Genomic DNA, 24156 nt, shown 5'->3' on the forward strand with positions numbered 1-24156 from the left:
CAGTGGGGATCGTCGGCACTGCGACACCAGCCGACAGGACTTCCCACAGTTGGGTCCCCTGGTTTCTGGTTTCTGCTGCTTGCTTGGCTCGGTTGCTGGTTGCACCCACTGGATGGAGGGGGGCCCCGGGGTCGACGAAGCCAAGGAGGGGTGGTAAGGTGGGGGGCGTCCAGGTACGAAGGAAAAAGGAAGGGGACAGCGCACTAAAAAAGGTACAGCCTCAATGGCAATCGTGAGAACGGGCCAAAAAAGGGGCGACCTGTCGTCCACTCCGAGGCATCGTAAAGGAAAAATCACCAAAAATAACACGCCGCACCGATGAGAGAACCCCTGCTAGGCTGCAAATCACCATCTGGCATTTCTCAATGCCACCACCCATCGCCCCGAACCAGATGGGGGACATGGAGTTGGGACATGAACACTGCGCAACGCAACCGCCGCGGCAGACCATCAACACGGCCGAACTTCTGCCAGCCGCAGCCGCTTGTTGCGCGCTGCGCTGCGCTGCCCAGGCCCCAAAACCGTTCTGATGTCAGATCCCAAGTGGGTGCCATGTTCCACGGTCCCTGGAAACGGTAAGAGGGACGACGTGGATAGGATGGTACGGGCCACCACATGGGGATTGATGGATGGGTGTAAGGGTGGACAACAACAGCTACTACTCGACTGCAGCGACCGACCAACACAAGACCAGAAGTCCGAGATGCTGTCATGATGGACGCCCGCGCCTCGAACAGCGAAGACTTGACGCGCAAACCGCAATGGACTTCCCGCATGCAGCTACTCATCTTGAATCTCACCACAATCCTCCCAGCATCGAAAACATGTGGCGGGCCTTTGTCTCTATTCGTTGCCGTGCGAGATCACCCATGACATGATGCGGTCTCAGCTAGAGCCCTCTCGCCGTCGCCGTCCGCATGCAGCCAGCTTCAGCAGTCTCCTCCTCCTTTGCACAACAGGTCGAAATCGGCGAATGACAGTTGCAGAACCAAGGAGCTCTCGATCCTCTGGAGCTTCGAGGCTTACAGTGTGCGACCTCCCAGTCTCCACCCGTTGGCTGTTTCCTCCCCCGTCAGACAGGATCACAAGCATGTGGTCTTCTGTCAGAGAGAAAAAGATCATGTAAGACCCGACTCGAGGGGAGGCACCCGGAAGCTAAAGTGCATCCAGCGAGACGGAGCTCGCTCACCTAAACTCACCCCCTAAGCTGTGGTAGGCAGACACAATAGATGCGGAGGCATCCGTCAGACAGCTGTGGCTTGCCCCGAACCACCGACGCCCAGGACCCCTCTTCTCAACAGAATAGCTCTCCGTTCCGTACCATTCGGTCCCCTTTTTTTGCTCTCCCCCCCAGCCCTACACTTACTTGGGTTCTACACTATTGGGTTTGTTTCTGGCACCGGGAGCCGACATCCCCTCCACTACGATTCGCATGCCGCCCGGCGTGGTGGGTTTACAGGAGGAGCAAGAAAGCTTTTTGCTGTTGGTGAAGCTCTGCACGTGGCACCGGGTGAGCTTCGCCTTCCTCCGGGCCATACGTAAGGCATGCCGCGCATACCAGGACCCCAGCCTAGCCGAGGCTGTGCACTATCAATAGCTTCAAAAACGGAGCTGAAGCTCGCGCCCGGCCGCAATCCCTACCCCAGCCTCGCCGGGGGAGGAAGAGGGAGCCTCCGTCCAGAGGGAAGGGAAAGGGAAGAAACAATGACATGCCATAGCATCCGTACTGGGGAACATACAAAGGGCGCAGAGATAAGAGAAAACGCCCCAGTCTAAAACCTGCCTCTGCAACGGTACGAGAGCCAATGCGTCTCGTGATGCACCAGGTCCATGCCGACGATCAACGCAAGGGCGCACTCTCCTGCGGAAAAACCTCGACAAAACACCACGAAGCTCGTTCACGATACGAACTGGCGAGGTCGCATGATGCGCTTTGGGACTCGTTTGTTGCTGCCTCTATTGCACGCCCACCATCTCTAAGTTTCCCGCCGCCAACAACCCCAAACCTGGACTCGGGTATTGTACACTGTTTAACACATTAAAGACTCCCGGAGCAGCCAAGGACCCGATGATGCCTGTCCCAGCCGCCCTCTTTTGGCGTCTTTTGTTTCTCCTTTGCATCTTGACCCCCGTATTCATCATCATGATGGCGACGCCGTCATCGCCGCTTTACAGCTTCTGGTACTCCAGCTTGCCCTCCAGCTTCTTGGACTCGGCAACCTTGCGCACCGCCTTGTTGAAGTCGTCCTGGTTGATTGCGTCCCTGTAGTCCTTGATGGCAAAGAGACCGCTGTAGGAGTGAAAGATTAGTAAATGCCACCTCATTTTGGGGTGGAAAGGGGTAGACCTACGCCTCGGTGACCACGTTTCTCAAATCCGCACCGTTGAGACCGTCGCTCATCTTCACCACGCTCTCAAAGTCGATCTCCCCCTCCGTTACGACGCCAGAGGCGTGGATCTTGAGAATCTCCAAACGGCCCACCTCATTGGGGAGGGCGATCTCGATCTTGCGGTCTAGACGTCCGGCACGGAGAAGGGCGGGATCGAGGGTATCGGGTCTGTTTGTCGCCATGATGATCTTGGTCTTGCCGAGGTAGTCGAAACCGTCAAGCTGGTTGAGCAGCTCCATGAGCGTTCTTTGAATCTCACGATCGGCACTGGTTCCCTCGGAGAATCTGCGTCCACCGATGGCGTCGATTTCGTCCATGAAGATGATGCAGGGCTCGTGCTCCTTGGCGTATCCGAACATCTCACGGATCAGACGGGCCGACTCTCCGATGTACTTGTCGACAATAGCTGACGAGACGACTATTGACCCAATATTAGCATGCCTCGTCCACCGCACCTTGTACCCTGAATTTAGGATTGGTCTTCACATACCCTTCAAAAAGTTGGTCTCCAAACTGCTGGCCACAGCACGAGCCAGCAGCGTCTTTCCTGTACCAGGAGGTCCGTAAAGCAGGACGCCCTTGGGCGGCTTGATGCCCACACGCAGGAACAGCTCGGGGTTCTTGAGCGGGAGCTCAATGACCTCTCGCAGCTCGCGAATCTGGTCGTTGAGACCTCCAATACCAGCAAAGCTGACCTGACCGGGGTCCTCCAGCGACATGTTGTAGACGAGAGGGTCGACTTCGCGGGGAAGCATTCGCATGATGGTGAGTGTCGTCATATCGAGGGCAACGCGAGTTCCCTGCTTGAGCCTGGCCTTGTCGACCTTTGACCTGCATCCGACAACATATCTGGGACCTGAGGATGCCTTTACGATAACTGTTTGCGAGAGACACGGTCAGCGTTCAGTGTTGGACGATCCCACAAGGTGCGGGTGTTGTGATGGTGGCGGCGGCGGTGGGGAGGGAAGGAAGCGGAGGCGGGATGCTCTCGACTCACATCTTTCGTCATCGAGCTGCTTCAGAACCTCGCCGATAATCTGACCCACGCTCTGCAGCGCCTTGATGTTATCCTCGGTGCGGTCGTACTCCCTCTGCAGGTCCTTGATCTCGAGGCGGAGAGCCTTGAGCTTAGCCTCCCACTCTCGCGATTCGAGTAGCTTGCCCCGGTAAGAGTCGAGAGCCTTCTGGCGTTCTTCGTCGGAAGACATCTCTGGTTTATGTGTGTAGTCGAGAGGAAGGAAGGTCCGAAATTACGAATTCTCGTCGGGGGACGAAGGAGCGGTCTCGTGTCAATGTCGCTTCGGGCAAGGTGATGTTGTGGTTGAGGTGGATGGAGGATGGTGGATAGCTCTGGCGTATGTAATCGTTGTTTTCGGAGGTTTGATGTGCAGACGTACCTCCCGCTGTAGCCTTCTGCCTCACAAAGCACGGCTCAGCTGCTAGCGCCTCATCCCTGCGTCCACTGTAGCTCTCCCGCGTGCGATGTGATTGGCTGAGAGCTATCGGGGCGGATCAAGCGCAAATCCGACAAAGGATCTCAATGTCCTGGAATTGATGTTCACCGGACTACCTGCTGGTCATCCCTGAGAAGGCGTCTACTCGTGATGAAGATATTGCGCAGGAGGCTTTCCTTTCAGCTATACTGGGACGATTTATGATGTTTTTCGGATCTCTCGTTGTCCTTGGCACCTGAAGGAATCTGAGGCGTCACGAGGACCAAGGTAGGCAAAGATGATGATCAAAATGTTGGGGTCAATTAGGAGAATTTACCTCCAAGTATGTACGTAGAATGATAAGAAATGACAGTCCCAACGCCTATTTCTACTCTGTCGCGTTGTGCGATGATAGATTGACGTCTCATGCTTCAGTCTTCCTCCTCCCGGGGGTAATAGCTATTGATACGAATAAATTGCGCGAAGCTGTAGATGCAAATATGTGATGCAGGTAGTGGATAATCCTCCCCGGAGTAAATGTGTAACAAATGAGAACCAATTCAACCAGAAACTCCATAAAAGACGGGTATTTGGGGGGCATCAATCGTAAAGACGGTATCCTGAGATGCTTCATGTCTTTAGCCCTCCAGCTCGGACGTGATCTCTTCACGGACATTGCGGCTCCACTCCATGACGGCAGCCTCGAAGTTGATCCAGACTTCAGGGCTGCTGTTGTAGACAACGCCAAGTGCATCCACTTTCAGAAGGATTTCCCACCGCAGCTCTGCTGCTTTCGCCCAGTAGCGGATGTTGTCAGCACAGCGGTAAGGCTTCTCTGTATCGGTGTGAAAGGTGGTAATCAGACCGAAGCGTCGCTTCGACAGCTTGACTGCCGCGTTGTGCAGCTCGACAAGTCGGATGCCGTTCTGCAAAGCTTGCAAGAAAGGCGTGGGGAATTCGGTTGCTGAAGCTGCAGGCGTATACTCCGGCATGGGCTCAGCTTGAGGTGCAAGAGACGCCATGAACGCCAACTCCCTCTCGACTTCCTGGCCAGTCCAGTCGCCCTTCATCCAGGTCCACCGCTTGCGCTCGGCCTTCTCTGCCTCGACCATCTTCTCTTCGGTCTTGAGCATGCTGAAGAGTCCCTGGATCCAGGAGTTGAGAGTGTTGTACTCGTCCTCCTTCATTCCACCGGCCCACTTTCGCGTGGCCATCTGCTTCAGCGTCTCCATGACGTTGAAAAGCTCGGTGCGGATCTCCTTCTCAGACTTGATCACGTCCAGTCTCTCCGGAACTTCGTGGGCGGTGTAGTAGTTCTTGGCTGCACGAATGGCTAGCGTCATGACATCGAGAATGTGCATTCCCTGTACTTCAAACCAGCCCATGCCCTTCTTTGGCGTGTTCTGAGCTGACGTAGCTTCCGCCGCCGCTCTGGCATTCTCCGCCTTGCTCTCCCACGCTTTCTTCAGCGAGGCACCCGCTTTGTCGAGAGATTCAGTCAAGTCACTCTTGAGCTCCTCGATCGTCGGCGGCTTGGGCACTGGCTTATTCCTATGAATGTAGGTGCTGGTCGTAGGCGGCAGGACATCCGCATCGTCCTCAAAGTCGGAGTAATAGTCGTCGTCCTCGGTGGGAGACTCTACCATTGCTCCGGCAAACTGGTCCCCAGAGAGGAGTGGACTGAGCGAAGGGAAGGAAGCCTCCCCATCAGAGCCAATCTTTGGCGAAGACATCCCCGAGCTGCTCACAGACGAGAGATCCAGACCTCCCTTCGCCTTGTTCTTTCTCGCCAGCTGGCCACCCTTGCCATCGAGGAGACCGGTTCGTGAGAAGTAGTACTGCAGATGAGCGATGCTTCCCAAGCTCAACACACTCTCCCTGTGCCGGGCACTCGCAGCAAAGTCGGTACCCTGGGGCCGCACGAAACCTCGGCGGCGGCTGTTGGACCGGCCGGCCATGCTGCAAGTCGACTGGCGATTTGAAGACGTAAAGCTCATATCTGAGCGACGGCTGTAGTTATCGGAGGATTGTCTGGAGTATGTGCTGCTTCCCAAGGAGTCACGGGAGTGGCCATCGGTGGCGGACCCGTGGGAAACAGACGACGCCGTTGACACACATCGTGTAAGTTCAGGACAGGCGCCGATGGCCGGAGTCGGGGAGATCTCGGGCGAGGGGGAATCGCATCGGAGAGCTGGAGGCTGCTCGTTTGCTGTAGCCATGGCTTCGATCGGAACACGAAACGAGAAAATTCGAAAATTCGACTAATCCTGAAGAGGCGGGGGGCAAATACTGGCAGTGCTCTTGGTGGTGTTAAATAGGTCAAAAGGTATTGCGGCGATCGTCCGAAGGGTATGTTGGTGTCTCGTCTCAGCTTGGTGTCGATGGCGTACTCAAGCCATGCGCGGGATAACGTGAGGGGGAGCCAAACAATGTCGCAGCTGGGTATGCAGGAAGCAATGCGGACAGGATATGAGCTATAGCCGTCGAGACAACTGGGTGCACAGCAGCGTCCAGAAGGCGACGAGAGGAGATTCCGACGGAAAAACGTGTGCTGGTGGTTCGACAGACGTACGGCGTATTATTGATTCAGTTGAGGCGAGGTAACCAAGGTAAGATGCGTCAGAGAGGGAGCGAAGTGAGTTGGTCAACGGATAGTTTTCCAGCTGGACTCAGCGCCCAGAAAGTTTACTGCTGGACTTTCTTCAATACCCCGGCCGGTAAATAGACAGGCCAGCAGATGGTGTTAACGGTAGGGCGAAGACGAAGGCGGAGGGCAAGGTAAGGCAAGACAAGGCCCAGGAACCAACGGTAAGGTAAACCAGACAAGGGAAAGGCAGGGTAAGGTTGTGCTGCGAGCTGTGACACGACGCGACCTTCCGGCGTCAGGGGTTTGTGTTGGGCTCGGCCACAGCGTAAGGGCGGGTACGGTGAGTCGTTTTGGTCCGCTGCCTGGCTTCTTTTTGCCTGGATCCTTCCCGTAGCCAGCTGCGTCAGTGGAGACGGATGGGCTTTCTGGAGGTCTTGGGAACTCTGGACTTTGCAATCTGGGAGGGGGAAAGGGGGGCCGAAGGCGAAATGGAATTGATCTCTTGTGATCAGTCTCCAGCAGGCAAATTGGGGGTCCAATGGAGTGGCGCGCGAGGTACCAGGGAGGGATGGTTTAAATTGAACGTCGCGTCGTCTCCGAAAGTGGGGGAGCAAAGGACGAACAACCTAGGCAAGGCAGGGAAGGGGACGGAGGGATATGCACTGCGTTATGGAACGCGTGAAACGGCAGACGTTGTGCTCGCTTGGTTTTGCACGCAGCGCAGCTTGAGAAATACGTTTGGTTTGCTGAAGATGATGTCCCAACAAGAGATGGCCAAGGACTCTGCGTACTGCAATTACCGTCCTCTCCAATGGCCTGCATGCCTGGTTAGTGGTGGTTTAATATTGACTAGACAATGCGGCGTTTCTTACTGGCTGAGGATCGCGGAGTAGCTAATGGTGCAAAGTAGCTTCTGCGCTGTCGATGGGGTAATGTAAAAATAACGGAACTTTGATCCCGCACTTGGCCGTGACGTGTAATAGTGAGCTGCTAGCGTCAAAGGCAAGATCCTCTTGTAAGTCGCAGCTAATATGAGACTATTTCGATGAACCTCAGATTTCCTTTCTGTCACAAGCCACACGAAAGGGGATGGCCCTGTTCTTAAGGTACCTCATCCAGCCTCGAGTCGAGAGCATGCATATGTCCAGGCCAATAGCATCGAGCTTCTCCAGACAGACAGGCATAAAGAGAACTCTGTTGGCGCGCCACAGCAACGATATGCAGCCAAGCATTAGGACGTCCATTGTGAATGAAAGTCAAGCTCAAGTGGCTGTTTGCTGTGAGCTTGAATGCTGTGCCACCTCATCAGAGTCCAAACCCCATGCTGAGCCATTTTCCTTCGCATGCCCGCCGTTGTTATGACAGATTCCCATGGCGATGACATATTCAGGGGCGTCAGATTGATCGAAATCTCCAGCACCTCAACCGGGCAACAAAGCACATGTGGATAGTGCTCATTCCGCGAGGCGCCTCTGCTCCGCGTTTCCCGACATCGAGATTGGGAGATTGGCTCCTCTTGTCAATCCCAAACACGGCTTCACGGGTTGCCTCTTCAAGGCCCCAGTGGGTTGGTTGGTCGGCTACGACGAAGACTTTGACTGACTGCTATTTCACGATGCGCAAATCACGGACAGGAAGCGATAGCCGGGAATAGGCCAAGGAAGCAAATCGGATTGGAACGCTGGTCTTGATTGCAGGCTTTTTGGCCACATGGCACCAAGGGGTTCGAAATGCCTCGTTACCTTTCCTTTCCTTGCCCTACCCGCGGCTTTTCCCGTTGTCTCTCCAGATCGCGGTTCCGTGCCTGACCTTGTCGGGAAGAGATTGGGGGAGCTCCATATTGGTGGTCGACAAGTGACCAATGACAGCGACCCGGTGGCACTCGTAGCTGACACATCGAAGCCGACACGCTCTTACTGATTACTCTACCAGAGTTCGGGCATCTAATATCGATGTTACGGGTACCTCTCTCTGTATTCAAGATGTCTCGTTTAGCAATGAAAGTGAACCAGGCTGGATTGAGGACGACTTCCAAAAGAGTTTGGCAGGTGTAAAAGGGGCATGAGACAGGTTCTGAATTGAGCACGATCAGCAAGGCTTTACGTAGCGGAGAGATGTCTCTGCCAGCCTAGGCCGTCCTTCATCAGAAAATGAAAGAAACATATAACCCTAATAGCTCGTCGCCTGATCTACCTCTTTTCTTTGTAAAAACATGCACGCCGATATCATCTGACTCTGTTTTCCACGCAACATGCGTCTTCTCCAGTGTGTCATCGATTTCCAGCTTTCTGGCTGCTCCGACCCTCACTTTGACATATGCAGGTGATATGCAAGCCTCCATACCAGCCCGTTTTTTTGCGATAACTCAAAACCCATTTGTACCTTTATCCACCTTTTAGTGCCGCCGTCCGACAGTAACAACCAGCTGGTTGTGCAGCAGCTATCAGTCTCTTGGTCAACATAAGCCGTTCCAGGTCAGTATCTGTCTCCTCTTCAAACTTACTCACTCTTGCGCCAGTAATTACAAATATCCTCAGGCGAGGTTAACGAGAATCGAACATGGGTTTCTGATAGGTAAGTGTAGGGCGACATCAAGAGACTTGCACTATTCCAAAGACGTCACTCGTCGTCGGGAACGTGCTTATCCCCTGCATACGCCGGGCGGCTTAACATGCAGAGTAATATGCATTATTAGCGTGCCACGGCTTCATCCGACACTATCAGCAGCCCGCATATTTCTACTTCACTTCATCGCTACGTTGCGTCACAACCAACCAGCCTGAGCAATGTTGGTTGAATTGGAAGATGGTATGATGTGCACGAGAAACATCGGGCATGAAAGGCTTGTGCGGTGCTTCTTTGAAACGGAGAGGAGACATTGGACCAATTGACCTGACAACCCGCTTCCAATGCTACGGCGGCCACAGTGTGTCTGTCCGAAGAACACATGTCCAATTGTCTGGAGACTGGGAGCTGCGAGTGAGCGCGAGGCATGCAGGGAGGGGAACGGGGCCTGCAGCCCCGGGCCCCGATCCGCCGGCCCAGAAAGCAGGGTCACCCCGGCTCGTCTAATCTTCCACGAGCCTCCCAAGTTCGAATTGCCAGGGCTCCCGGGCTGGTCGCGGGTGACCAGTCCAGAACTGGGAACAGCTTCTGCCGTTGAAGGCTTGAAGCCCCAGGGTCCGGACGAGAGAGGACACAGCAGAGGGCTTCAACTGCCGCAACTGGTGACACTTGATTGCGACGCTGTAACTTGCGGGAAATATGGTCAAGGCTCGGAAGGGCTGTCGCTGGAAACGTGGTGATCCACCGGCGAGCTCTCGGGGGTAGTGCTCCAGGGTGATGAACCCATGGTTCGTGAGCAGCAATTAGCGACGGGAGAGCTCGCTAGCTCATTGCTCTGCTGGCCACTGCTTAATTGACACTGTTCCTCTCGAGCGCGAACGGACGGGGCAGAGAAGGACTAGTGTCTGTAACCGTGGGATCACAGACTATTGGCTCCTGGCTGGCTTCTAGAGTCGAGTCAAAATCCGCGTCTCGACGCAGGGTGGTGATGAGAAACGGGTTGAAGCGCCCGAGTGGCTCAAATGGAAGGTGATTGATAGACACGGCCAATAACATCTGCCCGCAAATGACAGGACAAATTGGGCAAGAGCCGAGGAAGAACCACAAACCAGTCAGATGGGGAAACATGGGTTGTATATCAGAATGTTTTCCCATGACAGGTCCGCAGCCCTTACAAGTTTTATGTACAGTCAGGGCCAGCAAAATTGTCAACGTTGTAGAAGCCCATTCTTTCGCCGTGGATTTCGGAGACGGAGATAATTACTATGGTATACGTAAGGGCGGCGCGCACGACGGGTGGATGGTTCAGTGGGCGTTTCATCGGTCGTCGTAAGGGACGGAGCTCTAACAGCGACTGGGCAGGGAAGCTTCGCCCCGTTCCCTTAAGGTTGACAGCCGGGCTTCCTGAGCTCCCCGCGATAATCCAGAAATGTGCAGACTGGATGAAGACCCTCGGGTGTGCTCTCTGTGACTTGGCTGGAAGTATGGATATTTTGACTTGACGCTACCACTTGTTTGTGAGAAAGGGAAAGGCAGATGGAGGAGGCCAAACCGGATGGAGCGCGTGCTTGACTCGGACTCGTTCAAAGAGTTGGAGTCTATCTGTATATTGGCCCGGGCCATACTGAGTTGAGAGCTCCGTGTAACATTGACGATGGAGATGGAGACGGAGACGGGCGGAGGGTGAGGTAAGGTAGCCTCGCATGCGCCGTCGTAGCATTTGCGGTTTCGTGCAAAATCAATAAAGCGCTGCGGAATGCCCTGCCCAGGACGCAAAAGAAGGCTTTTCTGGGTTTATTTTATGCCTTGTGCATGTCGCGTCGGTCGGTCCTTGGTTCCTATTTCTGGTGCTTGTCGCAGCTTGTTCCGGCCCAACACGAAGTCCCATACAGACTCAATTCCAGACCATGCCATACTAGACCATTTCGATTCGATTCGGAAGACGCACATTTCCTTTCCATCTTCCTCTTTCCTTCTTCCAACCGCGGATCGGCGCGTTCTTTGCTTCTCTTTGCGTCTCCGTCTGACCATTGCCATTCGTCAAGTAGCTACAGCTTGGGCGCTTGCTTTGGCTTTGCTTTGGTTTTGGCTCTTGCCCTTCTTCGTCGCTCCCTCACATACCGTTACAGCCTCCTGCTGTTCATCCTTCATCTTCTTATTCTTCCTTGGCTTATACTTGATTGATCTTTTTTTTCCGTCTCAACTTACTTAGATATTCACTACATCCAGACACTTTGGGAGGCCCTTCCCAGTCGAACGCTCTCTACCTTTTTTTCCCTTCTCGTCTCTCCTTCTTTCTTCCGCTTTCCCCTCTCCCGTCGTACGTCTTCTTTCCCTGACTTATGTTTGCGCCCGAACAAGGTCCAACCCAGCATATTTGGACACGCAGCCGGATCCAAGCAATGGTCGCCTCGTAAAAGGCACGTTGGAGCAACCGACTGACATTCCGCCGGCTGCGAATCGATCCGCCGCCACGTTCTTCCTTACCTGCTTCGTTTCCGACTTCCAACGCTTTGTGAAGGCACCATCCCTCACTTCATACCGAACGAGCCGAATCGTCTATACCATACCTGACGCAGTCCAACCGATTCTACCAACCCTTTCCCATCCTAGACAAGGCGAGGCCGCCAGATCTGCACCTGCTCTGCTGCTGCTGCTCTCCCCGTGCCTTACCCTAGGTATCCTGCTCACCAACCAACTCGGTGCTAAGACGTTGCGCCGCTGCATCCCAGCCCAATCGCGTGGTCGCCCAAAAAGATTGCGCGCCAAACGACTGGCGTTGCCCAGTCCCGGTCTTCGTTCTTGCAGCTCTTGCAGCCGACGCAGCGCACACGCTCTTGCGCCGCCAATAACGACTGCATTCCCGTCCTTCGGCTCCTCTAGATCCCCTGTTGCCGGACGCCTTTGCTCGTTTCTGTCGTACATCTACCCTGTAACTGAAATCGCCGGGACCCCACCGACTAAGGCATTGACAACAGTGCGCTCGACGAGCTTGCCCAGGCATCCAGCATTCCCAGCATTCCAGCGCCGCTCTTCGATCCCTCTCATTCGGCGGCCTGCAGCTCAAGCGACCGAACCCAGCGAGGATCAGTCTCCTCGGCCCAGTTATCACTCAAGCTCAGGACCACCGGACCCAGCCAACCCACGAAACGGCTCAGTCGTTGTCGGCCGTCCTGGCTGGACACGTACAGCATTGCGCCGTACCTAGAGACGTCTGTCTCTGCGGAGGCACGCGGAGGGCCGGCCGCCTTGGGTTCAGCACCGAAGGGGAGGGTGCTCGGCGTCTTGAAGGACGATTCGTGACTCAACCAACACACGGGCATAAGCACGAATAAAATGTCGGCCGAGGGAGCTTCCGCGCCAGAGGAGGCAGATGCAGCCCACGCCAACACCACTGCAACCGCAACCGCTGACGCCGCCAGTGCCGACGCCAAAAACTCCGTCTCCAGCCACCAACTGCAGCACCCACAGCACCCACAAGACCAGGCACAGGCCCCTCCAACAGCGGACCTTGACCTGGGCTTCTCTGACGTCTCTAGCCCCGAACTTTTCCAACTACAGGCCCCATTCGATGTCGTAAACAACAACAACAATACCATCGCCGACACCGAAAACAATCACACAAAGTCGCCCGCAAGCTCGACCCGCAGCAAATCCGCATCCTCGCATCTTGCTACATCATCACCATCCGGCTCACCCAACGCGAACAAAGCAATCCAACCGCGCAAGCCGTCGCCAGGACTCGCTGCACGCCTCAAAGCACTTGGCTTGGCCTCTTACAAGAAATCAGCAGACTCGTCTCCCAACCAACCAGACAACGTCGGTCGCCTTCCCGAAGATCAACTCCGCCAACTCGACGAGAACCACAAGTCGAATTCACTCGACTCGATTATCCATCGCCGCGGCCGCCCTTGGAAGGGTCTCGTACATCACAAGGCCTCGGAGACACAAAAGACACAATCCGTAACCTCAACCGAAGAGCCCGATACTGAGCCATCGCCGTCCACCGCAGACGTTGCCCCGGGCGCGTCTCTCGTCCTACCCGAGATCACAACAACAGAACCGCTGGACATGGAGACACACAAGTACCGCCTGCCCGACCACACCAATGGAAATGGCACCAAGGTCCAGCTCGAGACACGACGAGAACATCTCGAACGTCAAAACTCCTCGGATGTCCCTCCTCCTCCACCCCCGAAGGACACGCCGCCTATCCCCCAAGCCGAGTTTACGCCCGATCTCTCCTCGTATTTCAACCCTAGCCACCAACGCCCCGGCTCAATCTACACACTTTCCCGCGCCTCCTTCGCCAATCAGCTAGCACAGCTCACTTCCCTCCAACTGCCCGACGCCGAGTCATTGTCTAGTAAAGTTTCCGCGATTCCAACCGCGCAGGTCGCCTCGAAGGCCCTCATCAATGCAGCTGAACAGATTAGGAGTTGGATTTACAAGGCGTCCGAGGTCATTGGTGGCTTGGATAGTGACGATGACGTCGAGTGGGCCTCCGCGGGCGGGCGTGAAGGCCTGGAGGAAGTCGAGAACGCTATCCATCGCTTTGAAGATTTGATCAAAGTCTACGTAAGCGCCATCGAGGAGCTGCAGTGTCGTCAGGATATTGCCAATGTTCCGCCAGCAGACCTCCACCGGGCAGTCTCTCAAATGGAGGCTATCATTGAAGAATGGGCCAACATTAAAGCGACGCTGAACACCGTCAAGGGTCAAGTTGAAATCGCCATGGAATGGGAAGAACTCTGGAACTCAGTTTTGGGGGATATCCAGACCGAAATGGACGAATTGAGTCGCTTGGTCTTCGAGATGGAGGAACGCCGGCACAAATCGCTCATCGCGGCTACCTCTGGCGACGGCGTTGACATAGGGGATCTTGAAAACATCGTTGACGACACGCCGGCGCCGGCACCGCCACCCAAGGTGCAAGCCCAGAACCGATTCTCCCTACCAGGCCTGGCTCTCAGCCCTGGGTCGACGTCGCCAGGGACACCTACGCTGTCGCAGGATGATTCAAGCCTGTTGGCTCTGTTCGCCCGGATGCAACCCTTGCGCGCATCACTCGATTTCCTCCCCATGAGACTCGCGGTCTTCGCTGCAAGAGCTGAAAAGTCGTTTCCTACAGCCTGTGAGGAGCTGGAGATGCGACGTGAAGGTCTCGACGGCAGCTACAAGAAGTTAGAGAAGGATGCCGAGTCTTTACGCAAGGAGCTGGGAGAAGATCGCTGGGTACTCGTTTTCCGTGGCGCCGGACGGCAGGCGCAGAAGATGATTGAATCCGTCGAAAGATCGATGATCAAGTTGAGAGAGGCCATTGACACTGGCATGCATTTGAGCAACCCCCCTGCGATGAGCAAGAAGATTGAGGGTTACGACGCCAAGAAGACACATTATGGTCCTGCTATTGAGCGTGTCTTGGCCATCATTGACAAGGGTGTTAAGGATCGACTGACGGTGAACGGCGAGATTCTCAGACTGCACGCCGAAATGCAATCCAAGTGGGAGTCAATCAAGGACGAGATGAGAGAGATGGATGTGGTGGTTGATGAGGTGCAAGCGGACAACCGCGGCCAGCAGTTGAGAGACTCCATCTCGAGCATGTTGTCGAACGATCGCTCAACTATAGGCAGTGGACGCGAGACTCCGGGCAGTTCGCCCCCTTCATCAGTCATCATGTCTAGCCTTGGCTTCGAGCCAATGACACCCACACCCAAGATCAGGAATCGTTCGGCGAGCAGCAGCAACCTGCCGCAGCCTTCGGGGCGAAGACAATCCTCGTTGCCGACCCCATCTTCTCGGAAGACTCTGACCTCTCGTCTGTCAAACATGACTTCACGACTGGGTACGCCATCGGCTAGCAATGCTGGCAGTATTCCCCGCGCTCAGTCGACTTTGCCAAATCGCCCTCGGTGGAATGGGTCCACGAACACAGCAGATGTCGGCATTGGCCACAACTTCAAACCCCTTAGTCTCACGTCACCCAGCCCCTACGCTAAGAAGACATCACCTGTCCCTCGCCCGCCCTCGTCCCTGACCCCACGGTCTTCGTCACCCGGTGGTAGTAGGTTGCCATCTATTCGTGGTCCGCTCGGGCGAGAATCATCAGCTTCGCCCATGCCCGAAGACACGCCGACGAAGAGGGCCACTTCCAAGCTCTCGTTCCGCGAACGTCTTGCCTCTCCTGGCCCTTACTCACAGCGCACGCTGTCGAAACCGCGCTTGTCCTCGTCTTTGTCTACCTCTGGCCTGGAATCTCAATCTACTCGACGTGCATCTTTGCAGCCTCCCAGGACCTATTTGACCGCTGACGATAGGACACCAAGTCGTCCAGCCAGCTCTCTAGCTACCACTCGACGAACCAGCTTGCTGCCACAGCCTAGAGGGCCAAGCTCAAATGGCAGAGAAACCTCGTTGGGCATCACGCCTCGTGGGGCTACCCGCAAGACTCTACCCGAGCTGTCCGGCAGCACTTCCGCTGCGAGCAGCAAACCCAGATGGAGGGGCTAGGAGTCTTTCGTTGGGCACAAGAGGAGGACTGTCAGCTCGCCAGCAGCTCCCAGTGGTGCGGGTGCCAACGTGATGAGCAAGCCCCGCTGGCGGACTTGATACTTGATCATTCACAACGGAAATGCACGAGGCCCCCAAGTAGTTTGATGAGGAGGCCTCGACAGATGTCGCCTGAACACATCGTTACGACTCGATACCAACTTTGTACATATTCGACTACGCTCCAAATGGCTCACGGCAGGGCCATTTGGACGACTTTTACTTCTATTGCTTTGCGGCATGGCGTCGGGTTAGGAACCGTCGGATGGCGTGTTTTCAGGAGCGGGAAAAAGCCTCTCCGGCGGTCTTGATTTATTTATCTGTTTTTTTTTTTTTTGGAGTGTTGGCATTATACCCGGAAGGTGGGCTGGAGTCTGGTCAATGGTGTATTTTGGGGGCACAAATGGCCTCCAGACCGGGCCATCTGTGGATGAATGGGAAGAAGCAAACCCCGTTGCAGGTCAAGACGCGCACCGTCATGTCCGGTCAACGAGGGGTACGAAATCGCTCAACCATACGCTACTGCAAACCACCATTGGGGTTAAGAAAAAAGAAAAAGAGAATCGATTATTTTCGTTTGCTGCGATCGATGTGTTGGAACCCCCGACCAGACTTGCGGCAACTAAAGTGAACTTGGCTGGAATATATCTGGCAATCGCAGGTGGAGAGGCATCACAGCGGGGGGAGGACGTGGCTAGATTGGCAGGCCGAAGACGTAAATTGATCATTCGCATACCCTAAAATGAAGATGACAGGCCGAATGAATCGCAACGTAGCACCACATTCTCCCCGGTGATGGCTTATTACTCGCGTCTTTTTGGGGGTGAACTTCTTAGACACTTTAGACGAGACAAGGGCTCAAGTATAGAAATAACATCATCCCAAGGAGGGAGGAAATGGTTGGTCATTGTCAACATTAAAATGCCAGATGTGCCTACGCTGCGCCGGAAGAAGATGCCCTGCCAAAACCGGTCCGACGCCTAACCCGCGCGAACCGATATCATGCTTGATAATCGCCCACTCCGCCGCCATGAATATAAAATATGCAGACCGATCAAGTTTCTTCCTTTGTTCACTCCCTCCTTCTGCCGCTTCGTGACCATGCCATGTAATACAGTGTAATAGTTTCCCGTCGTCGCCAGTTCTGTTCGTATCAGACGTGTGCACATCATATACCCCTTTTCCTCTCTCTCTCTCTCTCTCTCGACTTAATGCGGCATTAGTCCGATGCTGCCGCCACCACCGCTCCTTCCACCGCTGCCGCCACCTCTCTTGCCGCCTCTAGGGAAGAAGTGCGTGACGGTCGAATTCCTGGAGCTGGAAGCCGTCGTCCCGCCGCTACTCCTTCTGCTGGCCCCGCCTGAGGCCTTCCGTTTGGTCACCCCTCCCTTCTTGTACCCTCCGCCAGAAGCTCTGCGGTATGGCTTCTTCCCACCGCGCGCGCCACCACGGCCTCGTGTGCCTGATGATCCTCGTGTCGGCGGCGCTGTCTCGAGCTCGTTCACTCTCATTTGTTCATTCCACGCTTCCACCTCTGGTCTCAGCGGTGGTGGCGGGCCATTGAAATACTTAGAAGCCTCCTCTTCCTCCTCATCGTCGTCATCTTCCATGTCCTCGTCCATGTCTTCATCAGAGCTGATCAAGTCAACGATGTGCTGATCACCGGCGTCCATCTGATCAGCTTCGTCCATCGCCCCTATCATGGAATTGTAGTTGTCTCGGCAACGCTTGACCATAGGAATAAACTTAGTCCCGAACTTGTCAACTTTCTCAATCTCGATGCCTGGTATTTTGCGCATTTGCGGCAGTGTTGTTGTCCAGCGAATAGCCATTTCTTGGAAGCTTCGCTCAGAGAACAGCGGCTTTCGGAGACTTTGCGCGTTGCGCAGCTGCTCTTCGAGCTTCTTCGCCTCCTGCACAAAGTTGTGGACCACGTCTTGATGCAGTTCATCAAGATCTCCCAACCGACTGTCTGCCTCTATGCGAGGACCAACATCGCGAGAAGCGTGACTTCTGTTGCGAGACTTTGGCAGAGGCTCGAACGCGTCGTCTTCATCATCCGACATGACAAAGCCATCCTTTGCGTAGCCGTTTGAGTGCAAAGACAAGTCCTGCTCCTCCATTTGTTGCAGTAGCATCTCTTCCTCTTCGTCCGTATCGAAGATGGTTGCCATGGACTTGCCCTTCTTCTTATTCTGAATTCTTGCCTGAGCAGGCGAAGACACATTAGTCGAGGGTGGGACATGTCTAGAAGGCCCTGCGCCTGTGTCTGCATCATCGGCCTCTTTGCTCTTCTTTGTTCGCTTTTTCGGCTTTGGAGCCGAGGATTCCCTACCCCTATCAGAAACCTGAACCGACAGCAACAGCTTGCGGCGCCCAGACAGAAACATATGCGCATTACGACCAACCTAGCACCATGTTAGTCACGATTGTAGTGAGTGAATTAGATAAAGTAACATACGATGAGGTACGGGATGGCAATACCAGCCCGCTTGTTCACCACGTTTGTCTCCTCAAGTGCTTCCTCAGCAGTAAGTCTGTCGAGAATGCGCTCGACTTCATGCTGTTTCATCCCCCGAGCTATCCCGTGGGCGTCGTCTGGGTCCTCGTTTATGTTCGGGGGGTATTTCTTTCCCAAGAGAATCTCACGGCACTGATTGACCGTTAATTTTTCGTGGTTTCTGATGGTCTGAATAGCGCCAACAGCCTTGTCGGAGAAGTCCTGCTGCTCAAAAACAGCCCCCGCTCGACAGTTGTCGCACGTCTTGTTACACTCGTCTCCGTTGAATACCTCGCCAAAGTATCGAAGGATTTCGACACGGCGGCAGTTCTCCCGATTGTCGCAGAACGCCGTGACCCGGTTGAGCATCGTTCTCTGCCGCTCTTTTTGGTCCTCATTGCCATCACCATCCGCGATCATCTTCCTCAAGGTGACGACATCTTGATATCCAAAATACAGAATGCAATCGGATGGGTTGCCGTCTCTGCCAGCTCGCCCCGTTTCTTGGTAGTAGCCTTCCAAGCTCTTGGGTACCGAATGATGAATAACGAAGCGAACGTCTGGTTTATCAATCCCCATGCCAAAGGCAATTGTCGCCACAACGACATGGATTCTGTCCTTCTGCCATTGCCTTTGAACATCAATCCGATCCTCGGGTGACATCTGTGCGTGGTAGTGATGGGCTAAAATGCCGTACTTGTCTCGTAGCTTCTCAGCCACCTGTTCAGATGTCTTCCTCGATAGCGTATAGATAATACCGCATTGCTGGTCGTACTTTGACTGAATGAGGTCGGCGATTTTGTGCACCAGCTCCCTCTCCTTCCGGCGGACTTCATACGTAAGGTTCGGCCTGTTGAAACTCTGACAGAACACCTCGCAATTATCCATGCCCAGGTTATGTTTGATGTCAACAATGACGTTCTGGGTTGCCGTTGCTGTGAGCGCAATAATAGGTACGGTGGGAAAGTGATTCCGTAGCTTGCCCAAAGCCTTGTAGTCTGGCCGGAAATCATGGCCCCATTGACTGACACAATGCGCCTCGTCAATGACTATACGAGCAAGTCGTTTGCCTGAGTGGAGCGTTGTCAAGGCCTTCATGAAGGAGGGACTATTGTTCAGCATCTCAGGCGTGACGTAGAGTAACTGAACGAACAACTCAGGGCTTCTCTCCTTGAAGGACGAGAAGATTTGGTTCCGCTTTTGAGAAGTTGTTTCTCCGTTGAGAGAGACCGCCTGGATGTTTAGCGCAGACATGTGATCGACCTGATCTTGCATCAGACTGAGCAGAGGTGAAACAACAATCGTGATACCCCGGGTCTTCCCGCTGTTGATGATTGCCGGCAGTTGATAACAGAGTGATTTTCCTCCACCAGTCGGCATTAGCACAAAGGCATCCTTGCCGGCTAGAGTGGCATTGATAGCTTCAAGTTGATTAGGTCGGAACCCTCTCATCCTGAATCTGTCCTTCAAAGCCCTTCTGACATCCGGGGACCAGGGATGTTTCATCAACTCGGGTGGTATCGACAATTTTGCTTTAGACACTTCCCTCTTCTTCAAGGGTTCAGTGGATTTGGGAGGCTGAGCGAGATTACCTGACGTTGCAGTAAGGACGCTTCTCCTCTTGGAAGCCGTTTCCGCAGAAGACGAGTGACGCGATTCAAAGTCTTGCGCGAGCGCAAGCATGTCTGCGTCCGCATCATCGCCGTAATCACTGGACATATCCATGGCGCGAGGGCGCGATGCTTTGACAGGGCTTCTGCGGCTTGGCAACGGCCTAGAGATCGGCGGCTCCGGATCAAATGCGCCGAAGTCATCTTCAATATCATCCAGGTAGTTGTCTTCGAAATCATCTCGTCGACTGGCTTTCGCAATCGGAGGGGCTGATTTCTTGGCGCTCTTGGGCATGGGGGGTTTGGACCGTGGGAACGGCGGCGGAGACCGATCTCTGGGGTCGGTTATTCTCGACGATCCGGGGAATTGTGTCTGATGAATGACTTGGTTGTCATTCTCCTCGACTGCCTGTGCAGATCTCAACGCTCTGGCCGGGGTCTTGTGGCTAGGTTGGGTGCTCATTACAATAGCCTTAGACCTGCGGTAGTCGTCGATGAAAGAATCGCCGTCGATGCCCACACTAGGAAGATGTCGCTCGATGGATTGCTCCAAAGCCCTAACTTTGTCTGACACTTCATCCAAACGAATCTCGTCCTGCTCAGTGTCGCCACCGTCACCGTAGGCCGTGGCGATTTGTTGTACAAGCACCTCTTTCTCGCCTTGAAGTTTCGCGTGGGACTTGAGGAGTTCGTATGCTTTCTTGAGGCAAGATTGCTGTGACATCAACAACTCTTTCTCGGCTTTATGTTTATTGCGGTCTTCCCTTGAGCCATCCATCAAGACGTTCCGGAAGGTTTCGGAGTTGTGCACGAGCTTCTCCTGGATCATCGTCTCCTTTGCCTTCATGGCATCTGGGTTGTCCAAGATGAACTTAAGTACCGTGGACCTTTTCCCTTGCGAAGAGGGCGTCGGCTGTGATAGTGTATTCGTTGAGTCATCTTGGACAGGGTCTACCTCGAAGCTCATTAGGGAATCATCCGGCAGCAACGTCGCTGGCTGCGGCCTCGAAGGGGTATCAGGCGCAACGAGCTCGTCTGATGAATCTGCACCTCCAAAGGGAACAGATGCCGGTCTGGAGCGAGCCGCAGAGGCTGGCATAAAGTTACTTCGACTCGGTGTGGCCAGAAGCTCGGCGTCAAAATCCCCGTCATCGAACTCGTCATCTGAATCCTGTATTACCCGAGGCCGAGGACGTTGTTGAGTCGACTGTAAACCTGCCGATTTCGCCCGTTGATTCGACTCTGGGCTAGAAGAAATCCGGACGGCCTTGCTCGGAGTGCGTCCGATGGCACTCTGGCCACCAACAGCCATTGGGAGCCGACGTGGCGTCCCCCGTTCTTGAGGATCATCGGCCATCTTGTACGTGCGCTGGGTTCGGCTGATTGTTTGTGTGATAGTCCGCTCTTCCACCATGCCCTTGTCTGTATTCGCCCTGCGGATGCTCGATGGTATTGTTTTGGTGCTCTTAGCCGCTCGACTGCTCTTTGGGGCTGGGGTGCCCAGCGTCTTGTAAATATCTGGAAACTCGTCCGAGTCTGAATCCAAGTCTCCTGTCTTGCTCATCTCCGTACTCTTTCTCTTCTGGCCGCGCTTCGACAGCGGTTCCGGCCTCGAGGCCTGCGCTTCGTTCCATACCGTGACTCCTTCATCGAATGCAACCGAATCTGACGACAAGATCGTATCGTTACCAGTCAGGTCCAGGATTTCGTCGTCATCGTCAAGTAGGTCTGGTGTTGACACAGGCACCGGCTTATGGCGTCTGTCTTGGGATGATGAAGGAGCCACTCGATTGTTTCGTGTACTTTCTGCATCTCCAGTTCGTTAGCAGGTGCGTTTTGGCAATCGTCATGCACAGATAGCCCACCTTGTTGCTGAAGTTGGGCAGTGATAGCTTGTTGGAAACGCCCACCGCTGGTGGTTGAGGATGGCGTCAGCAATTGCTGCTGCTGCTGTTTCACAGCCAAAGAAGGCTTCCTAGTCTTCGAGGCTGAGGTCAGTTTCGCCATAGAGCCAGCCTCTGCCGTTATCGCCACCCTAGAATCCTGCGTCGTCTGTTCCACCGCGTTGGAGGCATGTAATGTCGGTCTCGCATTCGTACGGCCAAAGTCCGATTGTGACACGGGTCGACTTGGAAGCTCCTGCTGGGATCCAAAGCCCCCAAAACGGGATTGTTGTGATTGTGACGGATCAGTGCCTGAAGGATCGCGAGCCGGCGGAAGGGAAAGATCGGTGGGTTTGCAGATAGAGATATTGCCGAGCAGCCAGGAGAGTTGATCCCCGAGGTTATTTCGAGTCATTTATTCGACGACGAGGGAAACACCTGGGGGTTGCTAGGCGTCATCGGAGAGGTATTTTGAGGCGCAAATGAGGCTCTTTGGCAGTCGTCTACAAGGTTGGTCGTGGTGTTTACGCCGAGCTCTGCACTGCGGGTGTCAACCGCGTTTGGCCCCCCACCCACTTTAGCTAGCGTGTTAGTCGCGTTCTGCCTTAGTCAGCACGTCAACCTCGACTTCACGTGAATTGGCGTTGCATGGCTGCCCGGCAAATCTTCGGCTTTTCCTCCTTGCGCGTGATCTAAGTACCATCCATGAGACCGAGCAATCTACAGGCTACGACTTGCTCATCAATGCTTGGGTGAGTGTTGTCCCGTGTCATTGTCTTTCATTGTATTGCCTCGACGACCAGACTTGGTGATGTTGTGGTCAAAATCTAGGGATAAATTGGCCGTTGCAGTCTTTGGCAATGCTATCGCCCTGGATCGAAATATGACTTCAAAATCCGATAGGAAGGAAACATAGTCGCGAAGACACAGAAAAAACTAGACTATCTCTTTTCAGGCCAGGAAGTCCTGCTTAAGCGGCCAAAAGCTCGCCATCCGAAACTGTACCTGCCCATGCCATTTCTCAGACTGGGTATGGTTTGATGATTCTCCCCCGGCTAGAGAAACATGCAAGAGTTGAGCCAGAAAATGCTCTTGCAGTGTCCTGCCAGCCGGAAGTGTCTCAAACATTATTTTTCTCTTTTTTAAATAAATCAAAAGAAGCGTGACTTTTGGCTGCAAGTTACATCTCGGGTTCTGGTGATCAACAGCAAATATTAGTGACATCTGGAGGAAAGTTTGTTGGGTAGATGAAGGAGGGAGGAGGGTAAGACGTAAAAGAAGGTGAAAGAAAGGTTAAGAAAATTACAGATGGCAAAAGACAGGGTTTGAACCCATAACAATATTATAATCCCAGCGAACAGAGGGCAAGGGACATCAGGGCGCAAGCACTTGGCCAGACCTGACCAGCTGAGCCATTGACTCCCTCGGTCGCTGTTGACCACGGTGTGAGGAAACCGTACTAAGTAGGTCACCGTTTAAAACAGGCTGCGAGCTAAGGTCACTATCATCCTTATCAACCATCGAGCTATGAATCGGAAACGACTGTATTGTTTTGAAGCTACATAGGTAAAGCATTCCCGTCGCGATCCTCATGTATCCATGGCCAGGCTTGTTCCGCTAGCTTATTCTTCGCGGTCACTTACGATGCCGCGTCCCGAGCGTGTCGTCCTCTGGAGCCAGACCATTAGCTTGTGCATTGGGATCTAGGTTGTCTTGAATCATCTCTTACCCCGAGTGTGGTGTAGTCGCTGAGGTCCCCAGTCTCGCCGGATGTTGCATCAGTAGATCCTGCTTGAACCGGTGTAAGCGTTCTGAGTTCAACATTTGCGAGCGACGAGGTGTTTTCTCACCAGTGTAATCTGCCCGGGAAGCAGAGACTTCATTTTTCCCGCCAGATCGTGCCGCGGTACTGGAGGACAAAGCCTCGAGGGCTTCCTTTGATGGATCAGTGTACTCACCACGAGCATCCTGGGCAGCGATATCCTCCGTGGTGGTGTCAACCTTTCCCTGCAAGAACCCACCTTCCCGCAGTTTCTTCTTCTCCCCAACTACCACATCTTCACTCTCGCCCCCTAACTCTTCATCCAACTTCTTCGACTTCTCATCATCGTGGCCTTCACACTCACAGCCCTCCTGAGTCCCATCGACACCCTCCTCCCCGGACTTCAACGCCTCCTTCTTCCTGCCAGAGTACCCGGCAACGACATCCTTTCCCAGCTGTTCCTTCTGCTTCTCATCGAGATCCCCTGCATCGGCTCCGCGATTGTACGCAGAGTACGCAGCCGACGCAACGCCCCCAATCTCCTTGTAATCGGGACCCTTGCCTTGAGCTTGGTCGGCTTGATAGTTCGCAAAGGCCTTCTTGGCGTCGTCGCCGACCTTGTCCCAGCCTTGCTGGTCAGAAGTCTGGGACGAGCTCTGCTGGTCCTTAGCTTCGTCGTTGCTAGCAAGCTGCTTGGCAGTGTTGAGGATTGTGTTGAAGCCCATGTTGGATAAGTTGAACTGAAGAACAGGATGTTCGAAAGTGCTCTATGTGAATGCTTAAGAGATAGTGTGATGATAACGTGTGTGAACTAGATTCGAAAGGGCAGGGTCGATAAGAAGGTGTCTGATGCGGCGCTTTTATACTTGCCATT

At 54.2% G+C, this 24156-nt stretch overlaps 4 protein-coding genes across 4 annotated transcripts; 1 reads left to right on the forward strand and 3 right to left on the reverse strand.

The window, feature by feature from the left end:
* Positions 1-2169: 2169 nt before the first annotated feature.
* rpt4 (putative 26S proteasome subunit rpt4) lies at positions 2170-3598 on the reverse strand (the record flags this gene model as incomplete). Its single annotated transcript, XM_036632573.1, has 4 exons — positions 2170-2290; positions 2352-2808; positions 2881-3267; positions 3388-3598. The coding sequence occupies 4 exons, from the start codon at positions 3596-3598 to the stop codon at positions 2170-2172; spliced, it is 1176 nt and encodes a 391-aa protein (XP_036501123.1).
* An 863-nt stretch (positions 3599-4461) lies between these two features.
* On the reverse strand, positions 4462-6042 carry CGCS363_v000725 (uncharacterized protein; the record flags this gene model as incomplete). The annotated part of the gene is made up of 1 exon (XM_036632574.1): positions 4462-6042. One exon carries the CDS (start codon positions 6040-6042, stop codon positions 4462-4464), a length of 1581 nt encoding a protein of 526 aa, XP_036501122.1.
* Positions 6043-12311: 6269 nt separating this feature from the next.
* Positions 12312-14839, forward strand: CGCS363_v000726 (uncharacterized protein; the record flags this gene model as incomplete). The annotated part of the gene is made up of 2 exons (XM_036632575.1): positions 12312-14631; positions 14697-14839. The coding sequence occupies 2 exons, from the start codon at positions 12312-12314 to the stop codon at positions 14837-14839; spliced, it is 2463 nt and encodes an 820-aa protein (XP_036502257.1).
* Positions 14840-16735: 1896 nt separating this feature from the next.
* On the reverse strand, positions 16736-24007 carry rqh1 (ATP-dependent DNA helicase hus2/rqh1; the record flags this gene model as incomplete). Its single annotated transcript, XM_036632576.1, has 6 exons — positions 16736-17935; positions 17989-21443; positions 21503-21617; positions 23164-23190; positions 23250-23308; positions 23371-24007. 6 exons carry the CDS (start codon positions 24005-24007, stop codon positions 16736-16738), a joined length of 5493 nt encoding a protein of 1830 aa, XP_036501120.1.
* Between the last annotated feature and the right edge of the window lie 149 nt (positions 24008-24156).

This window comes from Colletotrichum siamense, assembly GCF_013390195.1.
Source record: "Colletotrichum siamense strain Cg363 chromosome Unknown KSG_Cg363_contig01, whole genome shotgun sequence".
Lineage (NCBI taxonomy): Eukaryota > Fungi > Ascomycota > Sordariomycetes > Glomerellales > Glomerellaceae > Colletotrichum > Colletotrichum siamense.